At 42.4% G+C, this 24,384-nt stretch overlaps 1 protein-coding gene across 4 annotated transcripts in view; it reads right to left on the bottom strand.

Moving 5' to 3' along the window:
• Positions 1 to 473: 473 nt before the first annotated feature.
• JPH1 (junctophilin 1) overlaps positions 474 to 24,384 on the bottom strand; it is an 87,617-nt gene continuing 63,706 nt past the window's right edge. Inside the window, exons 3-6 of one of the 4 annotated variants that reach the window (XM_065903146.1) lie at positions 20,272 to 20,390; positions 9,685 to 10,322; positions 2,951 to 3,046; positions 474 to 2,805 (exon numbers count right to left, since the gene is read on the bottom strand). In XM_065903146.1, the coding sequence (XP_065759218.1) occupies positions 2,966 to 3,046; positions 9,685 to 10,322; positions 20,272 to 20,390 (838 nt within the window). In that variant the 3' untranslated portion in view covers positions 474 to 2,805; positions 2,951 to 2,965. The remainder of the gene's footprint in view (positions 2,806 to 2,950; positions 3,047 to 9,684; positions 10,323 to 20,271; positions 20,391 to 24,384) is intronic. The other 3 variants (XM_065903147.1, XM_065903145.1, XM_065903148.1) reach the window with 3 other exon arrangements.

Here is a 24,384-nt window from a genome sequence, read left to right as displayed (position 1 = left end):
CACAGTTAATGACTCTGGCTGGTGGCTCAGCTGATAGAGTCCGCCTGCCAGTGCAGGAGATGCACGAGACACGGGTTGATCCCTGAGTCGGGAAGATCCCCTGGATAAGGAAATAACAGCAACCCGTCCCAGTATTCCTGCCTGGGAAATCCCATGGACAGAGGAGTCTGGCGGGCTACAGTCCATAGGGTTGCAAAGAGTTGGACATGACTGAGCACATATACAATGAAGGCAACGAACAGAGCCAAGAATCTTATTTTGCAAAATTACTTGAAAGGCCCAAGGTGAAAGAAACATAGAGAAAAATAATGGTGCGGCACTGTGTCCTTCTGCCAGGTGGATTCTTTGAGCACTGTGCTGGCCCCCCCATTTCTATTATTAATTTTTCAGCAGATCTTTCAACACCATCACCATCAAAAAATTCCACATAACTCAAGACAGTAATTTACTCTTAAAGGAAACACACCTGCAACTTTATTAATAACCAACTTTTTTTTTATTAGAGCAGATACAGTTGTGAAAACTGTACATTATACATTTTGGTTTCAAGGATTATAAATAACGGAACTCGCAGGTAGGGAGTTCTTTTTCACAGCAAGAAACTTTAAATAAACAAAGTCATGTTTTATTAAGTACATTGGCAGACTTCATGTGCTGTCCAAAATGTAGAGTACAGTATAACAACCCATTAGAAAGAGCCTTTCATGTAAAATACAGCTGTGCACATTTTAGAAAAATACCAACAATTTGAGCTTTGTTTTAAAAAAGCTTATAAATCATACATATATTTATAAATGGAACCAACATGCTCACTTTATAAACATATCCTTTATTATCTGTTACCCATTATTTCCAAAGCATTACACATTTGAAATAAACACTTAAGATTAAATATTTTATTTCATTTTTTTAAAAAAAAATCAGCTTTCCCAGCATCAAGAGCTATGGGGTTAGGAAGGAGCAGTGAGAGTATGGAGACAGACACAGGAACTGAAACGTTTCTTGGGTAAAAATGTACTTCCTAGATTTAAAAGTCAAAGCAAAATGTAAAAAATAAATATACAAGTTGTAATTTTCATTTGCTCTCTTTCTGCTTTCTTCTTTATTCCATATTGGTCACACCCAGGAGTTTCAACATATTGTACTTCTGCAAAAAACACCACTGGGTTACTACCCTGCAGGTGACATTCAGTCCACATCTGTGCTAACATATGACTTCTCTCTTCTGCATCGAAACGGTAGCAAATAAGGTAAGAAAAATCTGATTAAACCATGCAGATCATGAAAATACTTAGGAATAGCTCCCTCTCTCTCCTCAATATTTTACCAAGATTGAATGGATAACTTTCCTCCCTTGATTTTCTTTTTAAATAATTATATAAAGCCCACATAGTTTCTCTAAATAAGCATGCTTCTGAGTAATAAAGAATAAATTATAAAACAGCAAAAAAATCCGTTTATGTCAGAATAACAAAGGACTGCAAAAGACAGATACTTAAAAATTGTCTACGCCTTTAAAGTGTGAAATAAAGTTACAAAAGGACTTTGAAAAACACGAAAGGCATAAAATTGAGAAGCACTGATTGAACAAAGCTTTATGCTCTACCTGAATGTATTCAATGAAAATTTGTAAGTTGTGGGGAAAAAAAAAAAAGAGAAGAGCAGTTATTAATAGCATCTTGCTTAACTTTCATGGGAATTAACATAGCCACTGACAAGATTTTATTTGGTTGTTAAAGTACGTCAGCAATGAAACTGAATCCTTTGAACACTGATTACTGCAACCCATGCAACATTTTGACTATACTTCTTAGAATTCTGTTGTCTTTCAGCTTTTAAAATTTAGCACCTCTGAAGTGCATAAATAAATTCATCTCAGTAGTGTTAAAAATGTTTAAGTGATTTCTTAGGTATAATGCCTTCAAATTGCTAAATTTTAAATAGCCTTTTACAGGTTTAGGAAGACTAAACATGACATGAAGAATGATGTATTGCTATCAAAATAAACACTTTCTTCTCTAGAATTCTGTTGTTTTCTTTTCCTCGAGATGCGACACGTGTGCCTCCTCCGGCCAGGACCGCACGCTGTAGGTGACCACACATCAGATTTAAGTAAACAGCAGAAATGAACAGAACCGTGCACAAGCCGACAAAACCTTCTCTCCCGGGACGTTCCAGGAGATGAGAAAGCAGCAGGTCGTGGCATAAGACTGGTGAGTGATGCTGCCGCCTACTTCCTCTACTGAGACGGGAGTGAATGTTGGAACCATGGCCGCAGCAACACAATCCTCCAACCGCATTCCTAGGGCGGTCGTTTGTTTCCCCAGCTCCCTACTAGCAACGTCAGATGGTAAAATAGTAAGGCAGCTGTTGACTTCCGTCAAAAAAAAAAAAAAAAAAAAAAAAAGCAGCTCCATATATCTCCAGTTTAGTCACACTCTGCTAGGACAGATGGAGTAGCCACTGCCAAGAACTTCGCCGGATGGGGCTGCTTCAGCAGATGTTAAGAAAGAATGATTATTAAGTTTTGCTCTCCAACATGGTTGACTGCTTCAGCTCCCAGAGGACCCCATAGCCACAACGCCTTCCCAGGGGGGACCGGACAGGTCCTCCGGCTGAATTTTCCATCTTTCTCTCTCTCTCTCTCGTGAGCCCATCCTAATTCCAAGCCTCCTTCCCTGTGTCTGAGTCTGCCTGGAGTGTGCCATTTAAAGGGCTGATGACACCACTGCAGAGGACCGTGGGCTCACACCACTAGTTGTCATGACTTCACCGAAGGGTCAAAACAGTGATATCATTAAGTAACTATGTTGAATCACATTCAGGCGCAGCCAAAATTAAATTGAAGGACAATGCACGGTTGTTAAAAAAAAAAAAAAATTGTAAATCTGAATAGGGGAAAAGAATGTGATAGATTGCGATTTTATATAGAAATTAAGGCTATTCTTACCTTTCCTAATTCCAATCAAGTTAGAAAGTGAACAAAAAGAATGGCCAACCCGATATTCAACAGCATGACGAGGATGATCATGATTGAATTAGGGCCCTGGAAATGAAACAGAACAAAATAGAAAATTTCTAAGTGTCACTTTCCCACGTTAATAGCAACAGTTAAATCAGCTCACAAAACCAATTACCAAAAATACTTAAAAAAACACAACACAGCTGCAGGTCCACATAGTCAAAGTTACGGTTTTTCTAGTAGTCATGTACAGGTGTGAGTTGGACTATAAAGAAGGCTGAGTGCCTCAGAATTGATGCTTTCAAACTGTGGTGCTGGAGAAGACTCTTGAGAGTCCCTTGGACTGCAAGGAGTTCAAACTAGTCAATCCTAAAGGAAATCAGCCCTGAGTATTCATTAGAAGGACTGATGTTGAAGTTCCAATACTTTGGCCACCTGATGTGAAGAGGTGACTCATTAGAAAAGGCCCTCATGTTGGGAAAGGTTGAGGACAGGAGGAGAAGAGTTTGTGAGAGGATGAGATGGTTAGATGGCATCACTAACTCAGTGGACCTGAGTCTGAGCAAACTCCAGCAGACAGTGAGGGACAAGGAAGCCTGGCATGCTGCCATCCAAAGGGGTTGCAAAGAATTGAACATGACTTAGTGTGTGAACAACAGCAACACAGTTGCAGTAAATAAAGCATGAATAATGACAACAGTTCTAAAAGATATAAACTAAAAATAGCTATGTTGTATTTAGATGGAGTCATCTCTGAACTTTCACAGAAAAATGAATCTAGTGTTGATTAAACCTAAAAAATGACTTAAAAAATAACTGACTTCACCTTAAAACACTGGGCAACTGTCTGGGTGAGACAGCTCACCATAATGGGTTTAAAACTGATGGGAATTAAAGATGCATTTTTGTTAGGTAGGGTGTAATGATTTCTAGGAAGAAATCATTTCCTCATCAAGGCAGCTGCAAACAGGAGAGTGAAATCTGAAGGATGGTGAGGCTGCTCTGGCAAAGTTCAGGAAAAACTCAGGAGGAGGTTCTTTGACTCTTGTTTTCTCTGGTCGTCTTTTTGGATACCATCCCTTCCTTAAGGTAAAAACTACAAGTGGGAAATTGAACCCTTTCGTTAAATTACTGTGCAAGATTTTTTAATTTCTCTGCTCACAGCCACAGTATTTCAGAAATCAAGTTATATTTTAACAAACCACAGAATCCTATTTTGGTTAAGTACCACTATAATAAATACCACACAGTCTAAAGTGCCACAAATTTACTTTTTTTAAAATACAAAACAAAACCGTTGTATGACCCATCTGTTTAGATCTGGTTGTGCTTGGCTATCTTTACTATAAAGAGGCATTCTTGGTATTAACTATTAAAATAGTGTCTAATTCTTAAGTGGCATTAAAAGTGCTCTAAAACTTGCCGTATAAGGAAGGTGGAGGAGGTAGTTTTATTCTCATTTTACGGACGAGGAACCAGTTGTACTATAGTTGATTATCCTACAGTGAAACTGTGTCATTCTTCAGATGCTGTAATGATGTGATTTGCAGAGGGTGGTGAGTGAGTAAGGGAGGCTGGAACTGCCAATGGTTAGTGCTCATCTCACGGGGTCCAGGGCTTGAGTCCCATGTCCTTCAAGGAGGCCTCTTTTCTGGATGAGGCCACATCCTCCCTTGTAGAGGTCAGAGTGTCTCCTCTTTCTGTGTCCTAACACTTCACACCTTACTGTCCTTTCTTGTTAACTGCCATCTTTTCCCCAGACTGACTCCCACAGGGGTCCTCTGTGTTCACCACCATGTACTCACACATAAGGGCTGTCCAGTTCATCCAGACAACCAGTATTTAATGAGAACCCACTTTCCACTTTTCCAATACTATGGATGTGGTGGCTGAATACTGTATTAAATGAAGAACAGGGTGATTCATAAAATCAGGGTGACAGAGAAGAGGAATAAAAATGGGTGTTATAGAGGGATTCTTAGAAGAAAAAGCCTAGTTCCTACACTCCAAGCAAATGGGAGGAAAATAATTCTTTACAGTGATTATTAGTTCCATTTTACAAACCTCAGAGAAGGTAAGTGTCTTGCCCAAGGTTACTCAGCCAGTTTGAATAAATTAGAACTGAGATTAAATAACTTTGGTCTGTTTACTTCAGAACTACATGTTCTTCATCTCTATTAAAGTCACAGGCCTTAGTTTAAAAATAATTTACCATCAACTTCTTTAAAATGGTATTTTCATCTATATCCTATAGTATCAGAAAAACATCAGTTCTTGATAATGACCAATGGGTCTTTTAGAATAGTTGTGTTCTAAATTAATAGCAGAGTACTAACCTATGTAACTCCTCAATTATGGTTAGCTTACAACATGTAAATAATGTAGGGAAACTCTTAGAAAATAATTGATGATCTTTCAACATTATTACTCAGGCAGAGATTACGGAAATGCTATTAATATACATACTGAATAGACTTTGCTCACTGAATGTGTTTAGATTTTCTTAGGAATGTGTTAAGAATTCTGGGATCCTTTCAACTCTTTTGGATTAGTGGATTTCATTTCATAATTCCTCCAGACAGTGAGTGATCAAGAAAGAAGACAAGGGAAAGTAACGTCAAACCAATACGATGCAAAGTTCAGTGACTTACAAGGGACCCTGAGAAAGCAGAATGATAGAGAAAGTACCTTCAGTAACCGTGTGCCTGGACCTTTCACTCCCACTCTATGAGTCTTTAAAAGGTTCCATGAATTTATCTAACTTTTTGAATTGGTCAGTATTTTGGGTTTGTGTATATTTATACACACATAATTTCTACTGAATAAGTATTTCTCCCATATATATTCTAATATACACATATATTTATCCTACCAGTATAGCTCCACTTATAAAGCTAATTTCTACTGAATAAGTATTTCTCCCATATATATTCTAATATACACATATATTTATCCTACCAGTATAGCTCCACTTATAAAGCTATTTTTAAAGATGACTCAATTTACGTAAGAGTAAACGGGCAATAAAAGGCTCAAACAGCCAGGTAAAAAAATTAAATTCTGGGACACTATGTTTAACAGGTGGATATCAAGACATGACCTCTGTGCTCATCAGACACCTGGGCTGGGTACAGAGTGGAAAGCTTTAAGGTGAAGCCTCATAAATATGACTGCAGTGGCCAGTTGTAGCTTAAAATAGCAAAAAGAAAAAAAGTCAGCCTTGCTTTTGAAGACTGACTGAGACAGGTGTAATACAAGAAGCAGGGCAGAGTACTAGTCTTGATTAGAAGAAACTTTCAGGCAGTTAGAAACTAATGTGCAGGAAGTCAAACTATGGAAAGAAGTTCTAACTCAAGAATTTTTTTCTTCAAGAGACTATCACTCATTTAAAATTATGAAGAATTTTCTGAAGAGTTAGTACAATTTGATAAACTTCAAGCTTCTCCAAAAACATGAAAAGAGCAAAAGTTAATTATATGTGTTTACTGTGTGTGTGTGGTTCAAACCTGATCTAACATGGCTGCCTTAGGTTTTATAACAATTCAGAAGAAGCGTTGGGTAAATCTCAAATTTGGAAGCTGATCAGTGTAACTGCTAAGAGAAAAGTGTGGGCTGTTTTCAGGAGTTGAGTCTCCTAACTAGAAGACCCCTCACTAGTCTCTTTGATCATAAGGTTCTCAAGATATCTCCTTATTGCCTTCTACCCAAGTTGCCATATTGCAAAAATCCTACAAAAATCTTGGCATCACATAGAATGTACTTTCCTGGGACATGAGTCCACGTGCAACTACTGCCCACAGGAGTCACAGACTGGAAGAAGGTTGTAAAGTAATCCCTGCTGTGGCTCCCCTTCTCCCACGTGTTAGCCTGTGTCCCTGAAGATTCTATTTCTAGGAATCAATACCCAGGGTGATCCTGAGGATGAAGCAAAACCTACTGAAAAATATTTATGAACGGTTTATGCTCCAACCAGTGTTGAGGTGAACTTAATAACAGTCAGCGCTTTCTGAACACTTACCCTATGCGAGGCACTAAGACCTTTACAAGGATCAACTTACAACCACTGATATTAATCTTCACAACCCTTGATACAGGTACAGATGAAGAAGCTAAGTCACAGAACAGGTTAAGAAACTTGCGTAAAACTCAAAGAGCTGGTAAGTAACACAGCTGGGATTTGAACCTATGGTATCTGGCTAAGAGGCCACACCCTTAGCTCTCAGGAAGCTGGTTGACTACAATTCTGCAAATTGTTTGGTGATTCTGACTCAAAGTGGACCTCTCACACTGTCTCACAAAGAGGAACTCAGTTTGGTTTCCCCTCTAAGGTCTGCTTTAGTGTGAGTGTTTCTGCGAGTTTCCAAGTTGTTATTCGTAAACTTCTAACTTATACACTGTCTTAATTTCAAAATTGTAGTGCTCTTTTGTTTTAAAGGTCATTCACTGATTAGGATGATTCTGTCACGTTCCTAACTCCCTGTGAAGAAAACAGTTACCAGGGGTATGAAAGGCAGCTTTCTGTTATCAAGGAAGGGAAGGTTAATTGTTAAACAGGGAGAGAGAGAGTGAAGTTGCTCAGTCATGTCTGACTCTTTGCGACCCCATGGACTGTAGCGTACCAGGCTTCTCCGTCCATGGGATTTTCCAGGCAAGAGTACTGGAGTGGGTTGTCATTTCTTTCTCCAGAGGATGCTCCTGACCCAGGGATCGAATCCCGGTCTCCCACATTGTAGGCAGACGCTTTACTGTCTGAGCCACCAGGCGCCAATTCAGCCCTGACTTCCAGCTCCTAACAGAGGTACAGAGCTGCTGGCTGCCTCCTATTCTGGGGTGTCCAAGGGAACCCTAGAGACCAGCCTGCAGAGCTTCACGATGCCTGGCTAACTCCCAGAAGCCGAATGTTCTGCACATCCATGAAACAGATGCTGTTTCTAAACAAGAAGGCGCTAATTCACCAAACATACCAATCAGTAACAGTTTATTACAGGTAAGAACTAGGTAACTCACCTAATGTGAGGGACACCGGGGCATAAACTTTCCCTTAGGGAGTTCTTAAAATCAACTGAACCCCACTAACGGGTACCCAAAAGGTATAAACAATATAGCCTTGTATTGTCTGAATTTTCCTCTTGTAAATTAAGCAAACTAATGCCAATGTATATGGGAAGCTTGACTAACCCTATGGATAAATGCTGAAAGCCAAAAGGGAAGTTATCACATTTAACAAACTCAGTAGTGATAACATTAACACATTTAGTATCAGAATACTGATATATCAATGTTAAAAAAATGCTTACTGAACAGTGAGTCTCAAAACTACTGTTTTGAAAACCATGTATCTATATAAAAGCTTGACTCTTGGAAAGTTAATCATGTTAATTTGATTAATTTAGATAATTAAAAAGGTGAGAATTTAAATAAGGTGGGAACCCATGTTAATAGATATTAGCAAAATAAACCTAAGAAATTTCAAACATAAAAGTTGAAAAATGAATTTCAGTGTTAACCCTATGAGTAGACTGAACAGACAAAAGTAAACTGATGGTTATCTTCTCATTGGCCAAAATATTAATCTACACCTTTACGCAAATATGTCTCAGAAATTACTAGTCAATACTGGGTCAACTGTGGCTTCTTCCCTAAATTACAGTCTTTTCCAAAGCCATATGACCAGGTCAACAATTTAATAGAATTTTAAATCTTACTGAATAAGGATATTGATATCTATCAATGAGAGCTTTCTGGTTGAATAATAGAAACAGTAAATGGTCAAGACTCATAATAAAACTAGCATCTATGAGAAAACTGAAATTTTAGAAAGATTTACTCTCTGAGGAATTAGAAAACCAAAGTAACTTTCTTAACCAATTGAAATTTTTCACTTCTTATACAGGAGAGAAATAGTTCTTAAAAGCCTGGCTATTAAATAAAATCCAAACTAAACATTTATGAGAATAATTCACAATAGCCAGAAAAGACGTTTTGTTGAAAGATGCTGACTGTCGTTGGGGTGGAGTCTAAAGGTAAGTTAAGAACTTAGCAAACGGCAGTGGAACTCTCCTCCTGGGTAGAGCACAATGGCCGGCCTCTGGGCCAAGGTGCATGATTCCTTCCCAGCCCCAGCAGTCAGCTGCTGTTACAGGCTGCCCGTTTGTGTCCCCTGCCCCCAAATTCACACAATGAAGCCCTAAGCCCTGGAGGATGGACCTTGGGGAGGTGATCGGGTCATGAGGTTGGAGCCCTTTGACGGTATTCGTTTCCCCTTTCTTAGCCCTGCGCGGACTCAGGGGGAAGGTGGCCCGTGGTCCATGGACCAGGCAGTGGGTTCGCACCAGACCTCAGATCTGCTGGTGCCTTGATCTTGGGACCACTCAGCCTCCAGAACTGTGACAAATAAGCGTTTGATTTTTAAACCACACAGTTCAAGGTATATAGTTTTTTGTTACCACAGCTGGAGCTGATAAGACAGCTCCCATGAAGCTTACCACCACGTGCTGGTAAAGGCTTGTGAAACTGGAGCTGGGACAAGGTGGTCACGTGAGTCCACCTGTCGGAGGCCGCGTGAACATGGAGGAAATGCTGCTTGGAGAGCCACTGGTGCTAATAAACGCTACCCTTCAGAGCCCTGGGCTCCTTGTCATCAAGGCGCCGATCTCCCCTGATGCCACCCAGAAGAACCCAGAGGAGCAGAGGGACAGGGAACCACGTCTCGTACAACTTACTGAATTGGCTTCTTTTTCCAAAGTAGGGCGCGCGTCGCTGCTCGCTGGGTTCTTTGGTATAGCAAGTTCAGACTTCTTAGCTTTTGGCTCAGCTTTGCTTTCTTTGGCAACTGGTTTTGTCACAGATTTAGGGGGACTCCACTTGTTGGGTGACGGCTTGTGCACCAGTGCCGAGGAAGACTGGCTCGACCCCTCCTCCTCCGTGTCCTCCGGAGGGTGCTGGGGGGCGTTCAGTTTCACGTAGTAGCCGTGGTACTGAGAGTGCAGCTCCCCGTTACTGGGGTTGGGGACGTGGTGGCGGCCAGAGTACTTGGAGGAGGGCACGGCCGCCCCCACCTCCTTCGGGGGCGCCTTGGAGGTCAGGGGCTTGTTGACGGCGGCCGTCACCTTCTCCTCAGCCGCGCTGCGTTTGTCCTGGGTGAGTCGTGCCCCTGAACTGGGGTTCTGCTTCCGTGCGGGCTTTGGGGAGGGAGAGCGGCCTTCTCTGGGACTTGGCTCAGGGGACTCTGGGGGTGTGGTGCCTTTGCGGTAGAAGTGAGGCGATTCCTTTGGTGTGGGGGGCTTTTCCGGGACCTTGTCTTCGGGATTTTCTTTAGCATCTACACCTTCCTGAAATCTCTGTTTGATATAATCTGGGCCTGGGGAGAAAGTGGACAACAGAACGGGAGGTGATGAAATGAAAATAAGGCATAAAGGCTTATTCCTCTCATGGCTACAAACATACATATATTTGCTAAATCAACTTAGCCTTTCCTCTTTTTCCTTAAAATGTATTTATAAGGCTTTGACTACACACAAGGATGTTTCATGCCCTGGGAGAAAGATTAAGGTGATATGTACTTGCCTGGAGAATCCTATGGACAGAGGAGCCTGGCAGGCTATGGTCCACAGGGTTGTACAGATTCAGACACTACTTAGCACACACACACACATATGTACCATTAATTTACACTATTTTGATACTAGCCATAAAAGTGAAACAGTCCTGATTTCCCATGTAATTGTACTGTTCCCTCCTGCTGGCAGAATGGAGAGGCAGAATTCATATGGATGGAGCACTGCTGACAGTACCATAATTAATCTGCACATTCACATTACATGGTATAACTAAAATACAAAGTATATGCTCATACACAAAAATAAACTGACTCATGCTTAATATTTACTATATTAGAACACTTAAATATATTAAAAGAGTATTTAATAAAGCATCTACACTGGAGAACATGCAAATAACCATAATGACCCTTCATCAAAGGAGCATTTAAACCGCCCAGTATGAAACAAACACCAAAGTGTAGGTTACACTTCACAGGATAACTTACTCAGAGGCCCTTCAGAGTCTGGCTTTGCATCGGCCGCGTTTCTGCAGGCATCAGAGTTAAGACAAGCCAGTTATCTTTGGCTCTGCGGTCTCAAGACTTTTTTACTGAGTACTTTAGAATTGTTTAACAATCACATGTTATTTTTATAAAAAAGAATCCTGTTTTTAAAAAGGGACCCTGGTGCATTGTTATTTTATGGGCAGGTTTTGGGGGAGAGTAAGGAGAACTTGCACCACAAGACTGTCCCACCAGCTGTGAGCGCTTCAGGAGGCAGCATCCAGAGAAGGAAGTCTCTGCAGACCTCAGATGTGCTCCAAGGCAACGCCCTTCTGCCCAGGCACACTCCCCTTCCCCAGTAGCCTCCCCTGTAGAGCCTTTGGCCACGGCTTCACCCAGCCACCATTTCTCATCAAAGGAAATCAAATCAAGGTCACCCAGTCCAACTGGCCCTCTTCTCTGCAAATGGGAGGTAGCTGACTGTATCATCTCTGGAGTATCCAAGGAAGAACTCACCCACCAACTTGCTTATAGGGACTGACCAGCTTTTGTCAACTCCAGAGCATTGCCTCTATTAACTTCCTTCCTGCCTCCATGCCCAGCCCTCACCCCAGGTGGGGCTGAAAGACAATTATCCTTGATTGTTAAAAATGCATACTACTTCCGTCAACAGATGAATGGATTAAGGAGAGGTTTAGACACACAAAACTGACAAAAGAATGAAATTTTGCCATTTATGGCTACATGGATGCTAAGTGAAATAAGTCAGAGAAAGACAAATACCATATGTTATCCCTTATATGTGGAATAAAAAAATTTGACATATAAGGGATAGCGTTTGTCTTTCTCTGACTTATTTCATTTAGCATCATGAATATGTGAAACCAGCAGACTCACAGGTACAGAGAACAATCTTGTGGTTACCAGTGGGGAGGAAGGGACAGGCAGTGCAGGGGTGGGGGAGTGGGAGATGCAAACTATAGGTGGTTAAGACAGGCTCAAGGATGTACTGTACACCAAGGAGAACATAGCTAATATCTTGGAATAACTGTAAGTGAAAAATAACCTTTAAAAATTGTATAAAAATAAATTAAAAAAAGTAAAGCTACTACCGACTAGTCACTGCTCTTCCTGTGACGATCTGAATAATTATTGTGAGATGGCCATTTATTATACAAGGTGTTTTCCAAAGTGTTAAGCCTCACAAGTGGGCAAGTGGGCATTATCCTGATTTTACTGATATAGAAACAGCTGCAGTGGCTGAAAAACCCAAAGTCACACAGCTCCTGTGGATCCTTAAGATAAAATATCACGCAACATGTAATATATTAAGCCCAGAAACGAGAATTCCCAAGGGAATTCCCATTTATAGGTTGCACTAAGGGATAAAAGCGTAAGAGTTCTATCTCACAGTCCATCCTGCAGAAGATAAAGCCACCACTCAGCGCTCAAACTTCCCAAACAGGTCAAGATCACATGCCGACAGTTGAGACTTCCTTTCTAAATTTAAGGTTTAAGTACCCTCTTTACAAAACTTGGCAATTTTCTTTTAAATCCACTAAATATGGCAGGATGAATTCTTGGCACAGAGAAAGGTATCCTGCTTGGATAGCCCATCCCTTCTCCAGGCGAATCTTCCCGGCCCAGGAATCGAACCAGGGTCTCCTGCACTGCAGGCGGACTCTTTACCAGCAAAGCTATCAGGGAAGCCCAAAGAAAAAGAGGCAACTGCAATTATTCAAAAGGTGCCACTTTTCTCTCCAGCTCCTTCCTTGAGGCTCTGACTAGACCGTTACCACCAAGAGAAAGATGTGTAAGCAGCAGTCCTGGAAGGAGATGCTTTTCAACAGGCTTGCCCTGACTTTCAAAAACCCACGAAGAGAATTTACCCTGGTTTTTCACGGAGAAGTCCCTCATCTACTGCAGACTTAATTTTATACAACACCCCCTCCGCAGTACGCTGATGGCATATTTTCTCTCACCCTTCAATGCCACATTTCATCAGACTTCGGTTTCACTTGTGCTTCACTTTCATCCAATTTTAGAGCATAAGTGAAATACCCATCTAGGCATAGTAGTAAGTGTTCCGTGCAAAGGTAATTAATAGTCAAGACTCTTAAAGCCAATGGATTTTCCCCTTAGTCACCTAACCCTGAGACACAAATTACAAAGTACTTTCAATGTCTTCAATCTAAGGGGTAAGTGCCAAAGTTATTTTTGCAGATCTATCTTAAGATTAAGGCATATGAAAAGCTAATGTCTGACTTAAATACACACACCAAAAAGAACAGAAACAAAATAGACTCTGGCAGACGTGGCTAGTTATACATTCTTAAAGTTGGGAGAAGGGAGTCACAGAACCACAGGAAATAAAGCTGTCACAAAGCCTGCGTGCTTCAATTTGAAAATGTGAGACTGGAACGGCGATACTTAAGAGTTTAGGGTTTATCTGGGTAACCAGTGGTCTCACCTGCGTCTACTGTGGAAAGCAGAGGAGAAGCTGAGATGGGAACTGCTTTGACAGGTCCCAGCAACGTGACAGCTGCCAGCGAAGGATGAGACTGCTTAAATGCTAACAGCGGCAAGAGGTGGTTTATTTTGGAGGAAACTCGGTCAATTCAGTGATAGTGGGTCCCAGGAAAAGAATTTTTGTAAAAAAAAGTGATATGCTTTAGTTATCTGGAAAAAGAACAAAGACCTATAATACCTGAATACAAAGCCTAGTTTCAAATGTTCTTTGTAAAAAGTAAATAGATCTCCCCCTACCTCTTAATTTATGCCATTAAATAGGCCAGGCTGAGACTGATCTGGCTCTGGGAGGATTCTGTATCAATGGGCTTACAAAGCTATATTCTGGATTCCACTGAACGTATTTAATATGCTTATTAACTCTTAAATACCAATCTAGCCAACTCCTTTAGATCTGTAGACCTCTCATGCATTGCTTCTTATCTTAAATGTCTTCAGAAAGGCATTTTTTATTTGTGCCCATCTTCTCAGACATGGTTTTCAGGCGTATTCATTCAGTTTTATCTACAGGGCTTCTGACGATACTCAGAATCTGTTGAGCTCAAAGAATTTCCTAGCACCACCTTTCAGATTAAAAACAAGCAAACAAACAAACAAAAAAACCTCCCAGCTTTACTACCCATTAAAAATTGGCTGGATGAGAAAATAAACGTACTTCAAAGCAGTGTTCCTCATGTGCTGCCTAGCAGAGGCATGTGAGGTGCGATTCCCAGAGAATTTAGTAAGTCCTAATTGAAGCCTAGAAATCTTGAGGCTTAATAAATGCTCCAGGTAACTCTAATGTAGCCAGAGCTGGCATTTAGAAGCACGGCAAGTTTGGGATGGACATGTACACACTGCTATATTTAAAGCACATAACCAACAAGGAACTACTGTAGCGCACAGGGAACTCTGCTCAATGTTCTGTAATAACGTACATGGGAAAATAATTTGAAAAAGAAGAGACACATGTATAACTGAATCACTTAGATGTGCACTTGAAACTAATACACCGTTAATCAACTATACTCCAATATAAAATTAAAATTAAAATAAATGAGAAAAAAAGACACCAGGGTGAGAGACCCTGAAATAAAGACTTCTGATTCCACACACACACAATTTGAACAGTATGGCCAGAAGTATGCTGACGAGAGCCAGACCTCACTCCACCCTTCCTCACCTGCATCCAGCTGGAAATGGTTCCAACATGGCATAGTCAACTGGGGACTGGCCAGCTAAATGAGGATATAGATGTAGATTTTCCAGAGTAAGATGAAGTGCTTTTAAAACAAAATATTTAACACAACGTGGAGGGCAGAAGTTTTTCCTGGACAATTTTCTTGGAAGGCACATGGTGTGCCTGCTACATGTTCTGTGTAGTAATGTGTGTCCGCGCTGTGATGCCAGCACCACAAAGCTGATTAGATGCAGTGGTTCATTAAAAAGACGGGTCAGAATATCGCCAGGGAGGAAATGATGACAAGTGTTAAGAGTTGTTGCAGTCAGCACTTTGGTCTGTTCTTATAGATGGTATTTCTGAGTCCTTAAGGGGTGTTTCTGGGAAGAAGTCAGAGACAGGTCACCTGCTAACTGACGTGCCACACAACACAAAACGCCAACGCTGAGCACAAGTCAGGCCCCCACACCGAGAGGCTATGAGCTACAGTTGGCATGAAGGCTCTGAACAGATACAGCACATGGAAAATAGTGGAGCGTTCAGCTAGTTCTTCACAGGTGAGCCTCGGTGAAATGGTGGGGGCCACCATGAAGACCCCCCGGGGCAGTGCACATGCTTTGTAGCAACATCAGAAGTCATTACATGGAAATTAGATATTTTTGAGGGGGACTGTCAATCACTAAAAGAAGACCAGATTAAAAGGTTTTTAAAAAATTATACAACTGATGGCAGATCACTATTCTATGTGGAAAGAATGCCACTTTCCCATAGGACGTTAGGGTCCATCCATTACTGTACTGCAATTTCTGAGAACACAACCACAGCACTCAGGTCTGCAAGTCGTAGGACACTCAGCCCGGGGTTGTGCACATGGCGGGCTTTCAGTGTCCGTGTGTGTCGAATGGGATACAGTGGGATACACAGGTGGTAATAACCAGAAGTCCCATGCATTGCTAATTTTTCATCAACTAGTAGATTATTCCATTTCCCTTTCTCTATGAAAAAACATTATTCCAAATTTTGGGTCTGTAAAGTGAATTTAGAAGTTATCTATTCCAGGAAACTTTTTTTTTTTTCTTAACAAAAAGTTCATATTAATAATGTATGTTAGTGTGTCTGGCTCTTTGGGACCCCATGGACTGTAGCCTGCCAGGCTCCTCTGTCGGTGGGATTCCACAGGCAAAATTGGTGGAATTGTTGCCATTTCCTACTCCAAGGCATAGACAATTCTTAGGACGTCTAATTCATACCAGAAGTGTGAGCTTAGTTGACACTGTCTCAAAATAACCTATACCAAAAGACTTCACTTGAAGCAATCAACATATTCTATGCATGTGTGTGTAACATACATGCTCTTATACCATGAGCGCTTGTGTTTCCTTGCCCTCACAAATTCAGATGTTGAGGCCCTAACCCCCAATGTGATGTTACTTGGTGGTGGCACCTTGGGGAGATAGTTTAGCTCATAAGGGGAGACTCTCATGAGTCTCATGGACTTAATGTTCTTATAAAATCTGGAAGAGACACCAGAGTTCTCATCCTCCAGGTTCATGGACTGGGGAAAGGCTGTCTGCCAGCTGGGAAGAATCACCTGAACTCAATCATGTTAGCATCCAGATCTTGGAATTCCAGCTTCTAGAACTAAGAAAAATAAATGTCTGTTACGTAAGCCACCATGTCCATTGTATTTTGTTGTAGCAGCCCAAGTCGACTAATACGCATGCTTAAACCCAGGAAGACGAAGCTTGTGAGGCTGTTGCTTGGGTCACCTCCCAAGAGGGCTCTACATAATATAGTCGCCTATACTATGTATATATAATATACTCTACGTAAGTATAGTCTACATAATATAGTCACATTCGATTTTTCCACCCATGACCAGTCACTCCCACAACTGATAAACATCACTTGAAATAAAAAACAAAATAAGGCATCTTGATGGAAAGGAAACTGAAACAGTGGGGGCAAAGAGCCATACACAGAGTTTCCCAATTACCCTTCGCCATGTCCAGCTCCCCACCACCTCCTCCGTGACCATCCCAAGTCCTGTCTCGGCTTTCCTGGCTCAGAAAGCCAGTTTCATCAGCCCTTTGAAGCCGCGCCATCCCTCAGGGCCGACTCCCATCGCCGAAGCTCACAAGACTGATGTGTGACACCAGAAGACCGATTCATCAGTTCACAATGAGCGAGGTAAATGTCACAAAGGCCGGGACCAGCACTGATGCCACCAGGGCATGCTCTCCCCACTGGCAGACCTCCACGAGAAGCTTGACCAAAATTAGAAGGTTACTGGTGACGGCGGAATCAAGACAGAGGCATGAGATGAATCAAGAATCCAATGCACGCCTGTTGCATCCATTTCCTCACTCAGATGATCTTGCCAACAGAGCCATACACGGCTGGCTACCTCTCCCTGCGTCCTTCCCCATAACAAAACGTCCCTGCCAGTGCAACAATACTCCAAGGTTCTGGCCACAGCATCGCTCTCCTCTGGATAGCGTTCATGGACACTGCCTATTTCTGCCTCTGTGACTCTTTTTTTAAATACTACTTTGGGTGACCAAGTCCTGGTAAGTTCTAATACACTAAATCAGGTTATAAGGAAATCTTGCTGAACCACAGACATAGTACCTATCATGAATGATCACTTTATACATTCCTGTGCTGTCTCAAGGGCTCATTTTAACCCTCAGTTGTTGCTGTTCAGTTGCTAAGTCATGTCCGACTCTTTGCTACCCCATGGACAGCAGCACGCCAGGCCTCCCGGTCCCTCAACCACCTCCCGGAGTTCGCCCAAGTTCAAACCAATTTAACTCTCAGAGGGCAATCTTATTTCTAAGTTCTGGGGTTATGACTCACTGTGTCACTCTTACTCATGGCAATTTAGATTTCTGTATGTGAATGCAATTATCTACACACACATTCATGTGCATCCATTTGAATGCTTTTTATTATAACCAATCCCTTTGAATGATAAAGCTATCCTGCATGACCACATTTTAAAATATTTATTTATTTGCCTGCACCAGGTCTTAGTTGCCAGGATGTGGAATCTAGTTCCTTGACCAGGATTGAACCCAGGCCCCCTGCATTGGGAGCACAGAGTCTTAACCACTGGACCACCAGGGAAGTCCCTTTTCCGTAGTTTTTAATTGAACTGTAGAATCATACAGATTTGAGCTAAAAAGTATAAAATTGAATTAAGATGGGAAACTTCTGAAAATACTGCCAGCTCCTGAAAAGAGGTAACTTACCATGAAAGTTCAAAATATTAGCTATGACAGACATCCTTTTTTCCAAGGGTTAACGACTTCTATGCACAACACATCCATTCCCAACAAAGGAAACATTTGTATTGGGATATGTAAATGAAATGTGCAGTCTGACTCAGAAAAAGTACTTGAAAGCCCTTTCAGAAATGTCTATCCGATTTGATCACCCTGTGAAGAATGCACAGTGGAAAGCATGAGTTATGCTCCCTTGAGAAGATCAATAATACTCAGTGAAGAAAAGGCTTTTTATACAGTTGCTGAAGGTAGTGCTGGCTGTGGGTCAAAGGGGATTGCTGCCGTCCCCCCTTAGCTCCTGTCTCAAATAGACCCCTTGTCATCTCATGCTACTCTGATGTATTCATTACTGAGGGACAACTGGCTTGTGTGACGCTGTTTTAGCTACGCAAGGGTGGAATGGCATTTTCTCACAATATTTTCCCCCCTCCTCCAATGATTTCATGTCACAAAAGGCTTTTAAAAACCTTTTAGTCTGAAAAATTGAGATGACCTCCCCTATCACTTACCTTCTGTTAACACCTACTGGCAATCTCAGGGACCCCATCCCCAGTGAGGAGTGAACAAGGGAACCGAGAAATCACCATCTGCAGACAATAGCGAGTTTGTTTGCTTCCACAGCAGCTCAAGGCTAGGGCTGCTTCATGAAGCTGCTTTGTCTCCTGATTGCCCAGCTGCTCCCAAGAGCATCACTGCTGCAAAGGGACAAGAGGGCCCCCCCTGGGTGGCTGAACCCCCTCTTCAGCTCTCACACCCTATAACAAGAAGTTCCCAACGTGCTTAGATCCAGGGATGTGGGAATTTCCAGAGAAGCCTTTATTCCTACCCCCCAAAATGGAAAATTTCCCTTTCCTAATAAAACAAGTATGCATGAAATGATTTCAGTTGACCCACAGATGGGACACAAATGAAAATAAAACACAGCACAAAGGATGCACATGAAAGAAAACATCCATCGCCACTGGTTTCTCCCTTGAACCAAGTACAGAACTAGTCTCTCTATAGTAACTCAATCACTCTGCAACTGAACCCAGGCCTGTCCCAAAGCGCTCTCATAAAAACTGAGTCTTGTTAACAAGACTGTCTTTTACTGTCTTTTACTTTTACTGCCTTCAGTAAAAGTAAAAGTCTTTTGCCTTTTACTGTCTTCACCCTTTACAGAAAAAAAAATCCTGTCCTTTCTTTCTCATTCACTCATGCAACTTTCTGGTCAACTTTCTAGCTTTCGCATGGAAGCTTGCACTTCTGTACACTGTGACTTACCTTGTTCATGTAGTCACACGGATGCCCTGTGGGTTCCAGTATTTTATCACCCTCACTGGAACCAAACAGGTATTGGACCCACGTGTTGGGCAGGGTGCTAGTTATCCAGCTTGATTAACAGAAACCAATGTGGAAAAACTCTTCATCAAGAAAACAAATTTTGATACATAGAAATTAAGAACATTTCTTTTAGTCTCTTTGCCTGGAAACCTATTGATCCCTTGAATCAACAGGAAGTTGTTTCTAAAACAATGGAGAAACAACAAAATGGCAATCGCCACCTTTTCCTAGAACACATATTAAACATATCCCTATAACATCCTATATTAAAGAAAGGGATGGAAACAGTGTACTACGAAAGCTCTAAGGAGTGAGTTAAATATTTAAACCTACTGTAAATTATCTCTTTACTGCTATGGTATAATGTTTGAGAGGCAGATGATCTGGGGTGATTTTGTGTGTGCGTGGTTGTCCCTTTCATTTCTTCTATCATGACATACATTCTCCTCTTAGTCTGTGCAGAGGCAACTGTCTTTAAGTGGTGCATTTCTTTACATCCTTTGAGGTGTATGAAAAAAAATAGTCTAGTACATACTGGTTTGTTTGCTAATGTGATTGTTACAGGTGCCTGATTTTGAGGTATTTGTTTTAGCACCTGTGACGGACGTGAACACACCAACACAATTTCTTAGATCCTTCTTTTAGATTCTCATCTTGTTTATGCTATCAGTTGCAAGTTTGCTGCTCTGGGTGGGAGGGGAGAAGGCGAGGGAGACGCTCTGGGGAAGAACAAGCCAGAACTCCAGCACCAACACTCAAAATTGACTTCAGACATGTGTTACTCTAACTTCCCAATTTTTCTGCAATCCCGCTGAAAATCAGGGGGCACAGATCTTCAGACTATAAAGAAAAGCAGGCGAAAGGAAACCAGAGGCCACGTTCCCAGCTCCCCCCCATCGCAGCAGGTCCTACCTGCTCCTACCCGCACCAGCTCCCCACCCCCGACCACCAGCATCGCAGGGCCCACCTGGCTGGTAGAAGTCCGGCGACAGCTCTCGGGCCACAGCTCTCGCGATGTCACACTCCTGGCGGGCGGCCAGCGCGGCCTGGTCCGCGGCGTCGGCTTTGGCTCTCGCGTGGGCGGTCCTACGGGAGCACAGAGGGTGGGTCAGCAAGGCCGGCGCCCCGGTCATCACACAGGACCCGCAAATGGTCTACGGAGCAGGCGGGGCGGGGAAGCAATGCCCACGGTGACCGTGGCCCCACGCCTGCCACAGGAGGTTCCGCACTCATTCCACTGTGAGACGTCAATGATAAAAAAGGCGGATGAACACCCGTGAGTTGCCTCGGTCTTTCTTGCAAGGCTGACGAATGTATATGGAAGTTACGCGCAGCTTAAGGCAAAGCTTGCTGTTCAAAATGTACAGGATCAAATCCCCTACTGACTTTGGCCGGGGGTGGGGTTCTCCTTTTCTGTCCCCCAACCATGGAGAACAGGACTGGATCATGCGAATTAGTATACAGTCCATGGATTTAATTTCTCTGGTAGAGTCAATGTAAAGATTTGAGTAAGAAAGATCTGCCCAGTGGTGTGCTAGTAAAGAAGCTCTCTGGGGAAAAAAACAGTAAAACTCTGATCTGTAGCATCGACTGACTGACTGTTTTAAAAACTAAAAAAAAAAAAAAAAAAAAAAAAAATTTTTTTTTTTTTTTGGCCATGATACACACCATGTGGGATCTTAGCTCCTCCACCGAGATTAAACTCCAGCCCCCTGCACTGGAAGTGAGGAGTCTTAACCACTGGACCACCAAGGAAGTGCCAGCACTGGCTGATTTCTGTGGTGTATTGAAGACATGCTCCCAGCACGGCCAGGTCATGCTATCAGTGTGATTTGCTGAATGTGTAGTTGGGAGCAGATCTACACTGTGGGCTCCCCTCTGAGCCTGCCGGGACAATGTGCCCAGGAGGGTTCCAAGAAGCCCATTTAGTTGCTTTCTAGGCACATTTCTTGTGTGAAACAAAAAAGGAGGAGAGAAGTGGCGCTGCAGAGGAGGAAAGGGGTCTACCGCTTTCAGTCCACCCCTTTCTCCCTGGCCTGATTCCTTACCCACTGAAACCTCTGCTCTTTCTAGAGGACTAGGGCTGGGAGGAAGGAAGCAGGGGGTTCCTCCCAGCCCTCGTGGGCCTCCCTGTAGCAAGACTGACGGAGACTGACATCTGCCTGCCCAAGAAGAGGGGCTTGGAGGCTGCGACTGGGTCATCCACTTCCAAAGGAGATCTTGTCCAATTGGTATTTAGATGACGACCCTGGGCACCTACTTCTTATAATTTTATAAACTTCCTATTTCCTTTTATTAGTGCTAGGCAGGGCTATAATAACTAGTAGTAAAAGCTTAAGAAGAGTCTAAAAGAGGTGACTGCACTCATTTCAGAGAAAGCAGGAGAGGAAATGTTGGGAAATGGCATTGTGTCCTAGCCGGGGAGGACAGGGTCTGACCTGAGGACTTGGGGCTAAATGCTGGAGGCCCCATTCTCCAATTCCCTTCTCCAACTCCCTGCTCGCATCTGTGCTCTCAGGCAGGGGCCCATTTCACTCCTCCTTAGGACCTAGTTGAGCCTGGAGGCTTGCTGTACTATGATGTTAAGTATCATGGAGATTTTTATTTTAGGGATTTTTTCCCCTTAATTTTGGTCCTCTACTATATTCCTACCCCTTCATGTATCACAGCCTTGTCATGGGGAAAGGGCTTGTGTAACTCAATGAAGCTACGGGCCATGCTGTGCAGAGTCACCCAGGATGGACGGGTCATAGTGAAGAGTTCTGACAACAGGTGGTCCACTGGAGGAGGAAATGACAACCCACTCTAGTATTCTTGCCTGGAGAACACCATGGACAGTAGGAAAATGCAGTAAGGTAAGACCTTGGGCCTCCAGGTTAGGAAGTGTGCAATATGCTACAGGGGAAGAGTGGAGGGCAATTACTAATAGCTTCAGTAAGAATGAATCGGCTGGGCCAAAATGGAAATGACACTCAGATGTGGATGAGTCTGGTGCTGAAAGTAAAGTCCAATGCTGTAAAGAGCAATATCGCATAGGAACCGGGAATGGTAGGTCCATGAATCAAGGTAAATTGGGCATGGTCAAGCAGGAGATGGCAAAGATCGAACATTGACATCTTACAAATCAGTGAACTAAAACGGACAGGAATGGGTCAATTTAATTCAGATGACCATTGTATCTACTTCTGTGATCAAGAATTCCTTAGAAGAAATGGCTTCAAGCTAGGCTTCAGCAGTGTTTGAACAGAGAATTTCCAAATGTACAACCTGGTTTTCAAAGAGGCAGAGGAACCACAAAATCAAACTGCCAACTTTCAGTGAATCATGGAGAAAGCGAAGGAGTTTCAGAAAAAATCTATTTCTGCTTCACTGACTACACTAAAGGCTTTAAATGTGTGGACCACAACAAACTGCCAGAAAATTCTTCAAGAGATGTGAGTACCACATGACCTTATCTGTCTCCTGAGAAACTTGTAAGCAGGTCAAAAAGCAACAGTAAGAACCAGACATGGAACAATGGACTAGCTCAAAATTGGAAAAGGAGTATGACAAGGCTGTATACTGTCATGTCACCCTGCTTATTAAACTTATATGCAGAGTATATCATGCAAAATGCCAAGCTGGATGAATCACAAGCTGGAATCCAGACTGCCAGGAGAAATATCAACAACCTCAGATATGCAGATGGTACCACTCTAATGGCAGAAAGTGAAGAGGAACTAAAGAACCTCCTGATGAGGGTGAAAAAGGAGACCACAAAAGCTGGTCTGAAACTCACCATTAAAAGACCAAGATCCTGACATCAGGTCCCATCACTTCATGGCAAACAGAAGGAGAAAAAGTGGAAGCAGTGACAGATTTTCTTTTCTTGGGCTCCAAAATCACTGTGGACTATGACTGCAGCCACAGAAGTAAAAGATGGTTGCTCCTTGGAAGGAAAGCTATGGCAAACCTAGACAGTGTATTATAAGGCAGAGATTATCACTTTGCGGACAGAGGTCTGTATAGTCAAAGCTATGGTTTTTCAGTAGTCGTGTACAGATGTGAGAGTTGGACCATAAAGAAAGTTGAGTGTCAAATTGATGCTTTAAACTGCGGTGCTGGAGAAGACTCTTGAGAGTCCTGTGGACTGTAAGGAGATCAAACCAGTCAACCCTGAATATTCACTAGAAAGACTATTCCTGAGGCTGAAGCGCCAATATTTTGGTCAACTGATGGGAAGAGCCCATTCATTGGAAAAGACCCAGATGCTGGGAAAGATTGAGGAAGAGGAGAAGGGGGCGGCAGAGGATGAAGATGGTTGGACAGCATCACCGACTCAATGGACATGAGTTTGAACAAACTCCAGCAGACAGTGGAGGACAGAGAAGCCTGTTGTGCTATATAGTCCATGGGTTGCAAAGAGCTGGGCATGACTTAAGGACTAAATAACAGCAACACCATATTCCCAAGGCACAGAACACTGCTTGGCACATAGTATTTATTAAGGGATCATTTCATAAAGAAAAGAATGAAGGATATTTTCTTAGGAACAGCTTGGTAGTCACTTAAAAATGAACGGATTGACAAAACTACAGAGACAGTAAATAGGTCAGCAGTTTTCAAGGGTTCAAGGTGAAAGCAGGTGAGGGATGAACAAGTGGATCACATGGAATACTTAGGGGGCTGAAACTATTCGGGATAATCCTCTAAGGGGGGGATACACACATCATACTCTTGTCATAACCCACTGAACTGTACAAAGAATGAACCCTAGCATACAGTACAGACTTTATAGTTAATATTAACATATCTGCATGGGTTCCTCAATTGTATCAAATGTACCCACTACTGCAAGATGTTAGTAACAAGGGGAATTGGGTGTGGATGTGGGCAGAGGAGGTATATAGAAACTCTGTACTTCCTGCTCAATTTTTTCTGTATACTTAAAACTGCTCTAAAAAATAAAGCATATAAATTAAAATTGAATAAATCAAATTCATCAGAATGATTATTTATGAATTACAGAGGGTATTTTAGATGATCCCTGTTGACAGGGAATGGCGACGAACCCCCATGAGGAAGCCAACACTGATGAGGC

Source organism: Muntiacus reevesi, chromosome 12 (assembly GCF_963930625.1).
Source record: "Muntiacus reevesi chromosome 12, mMunRee1.1, whole genome shotgun sequence".
NCBI classification, from domain to species: domain Eukaryota; kingdom Metazoa; phylum Chordata; class Mammalia; order Artiodactyla; family Cervidae; genus Muntiacus; species Muntiacus reevesi.
Note: the sequence above shows the minus strand (reverse complement) of the source record. Positions and strands in the feature narration are given on the sequence as shown.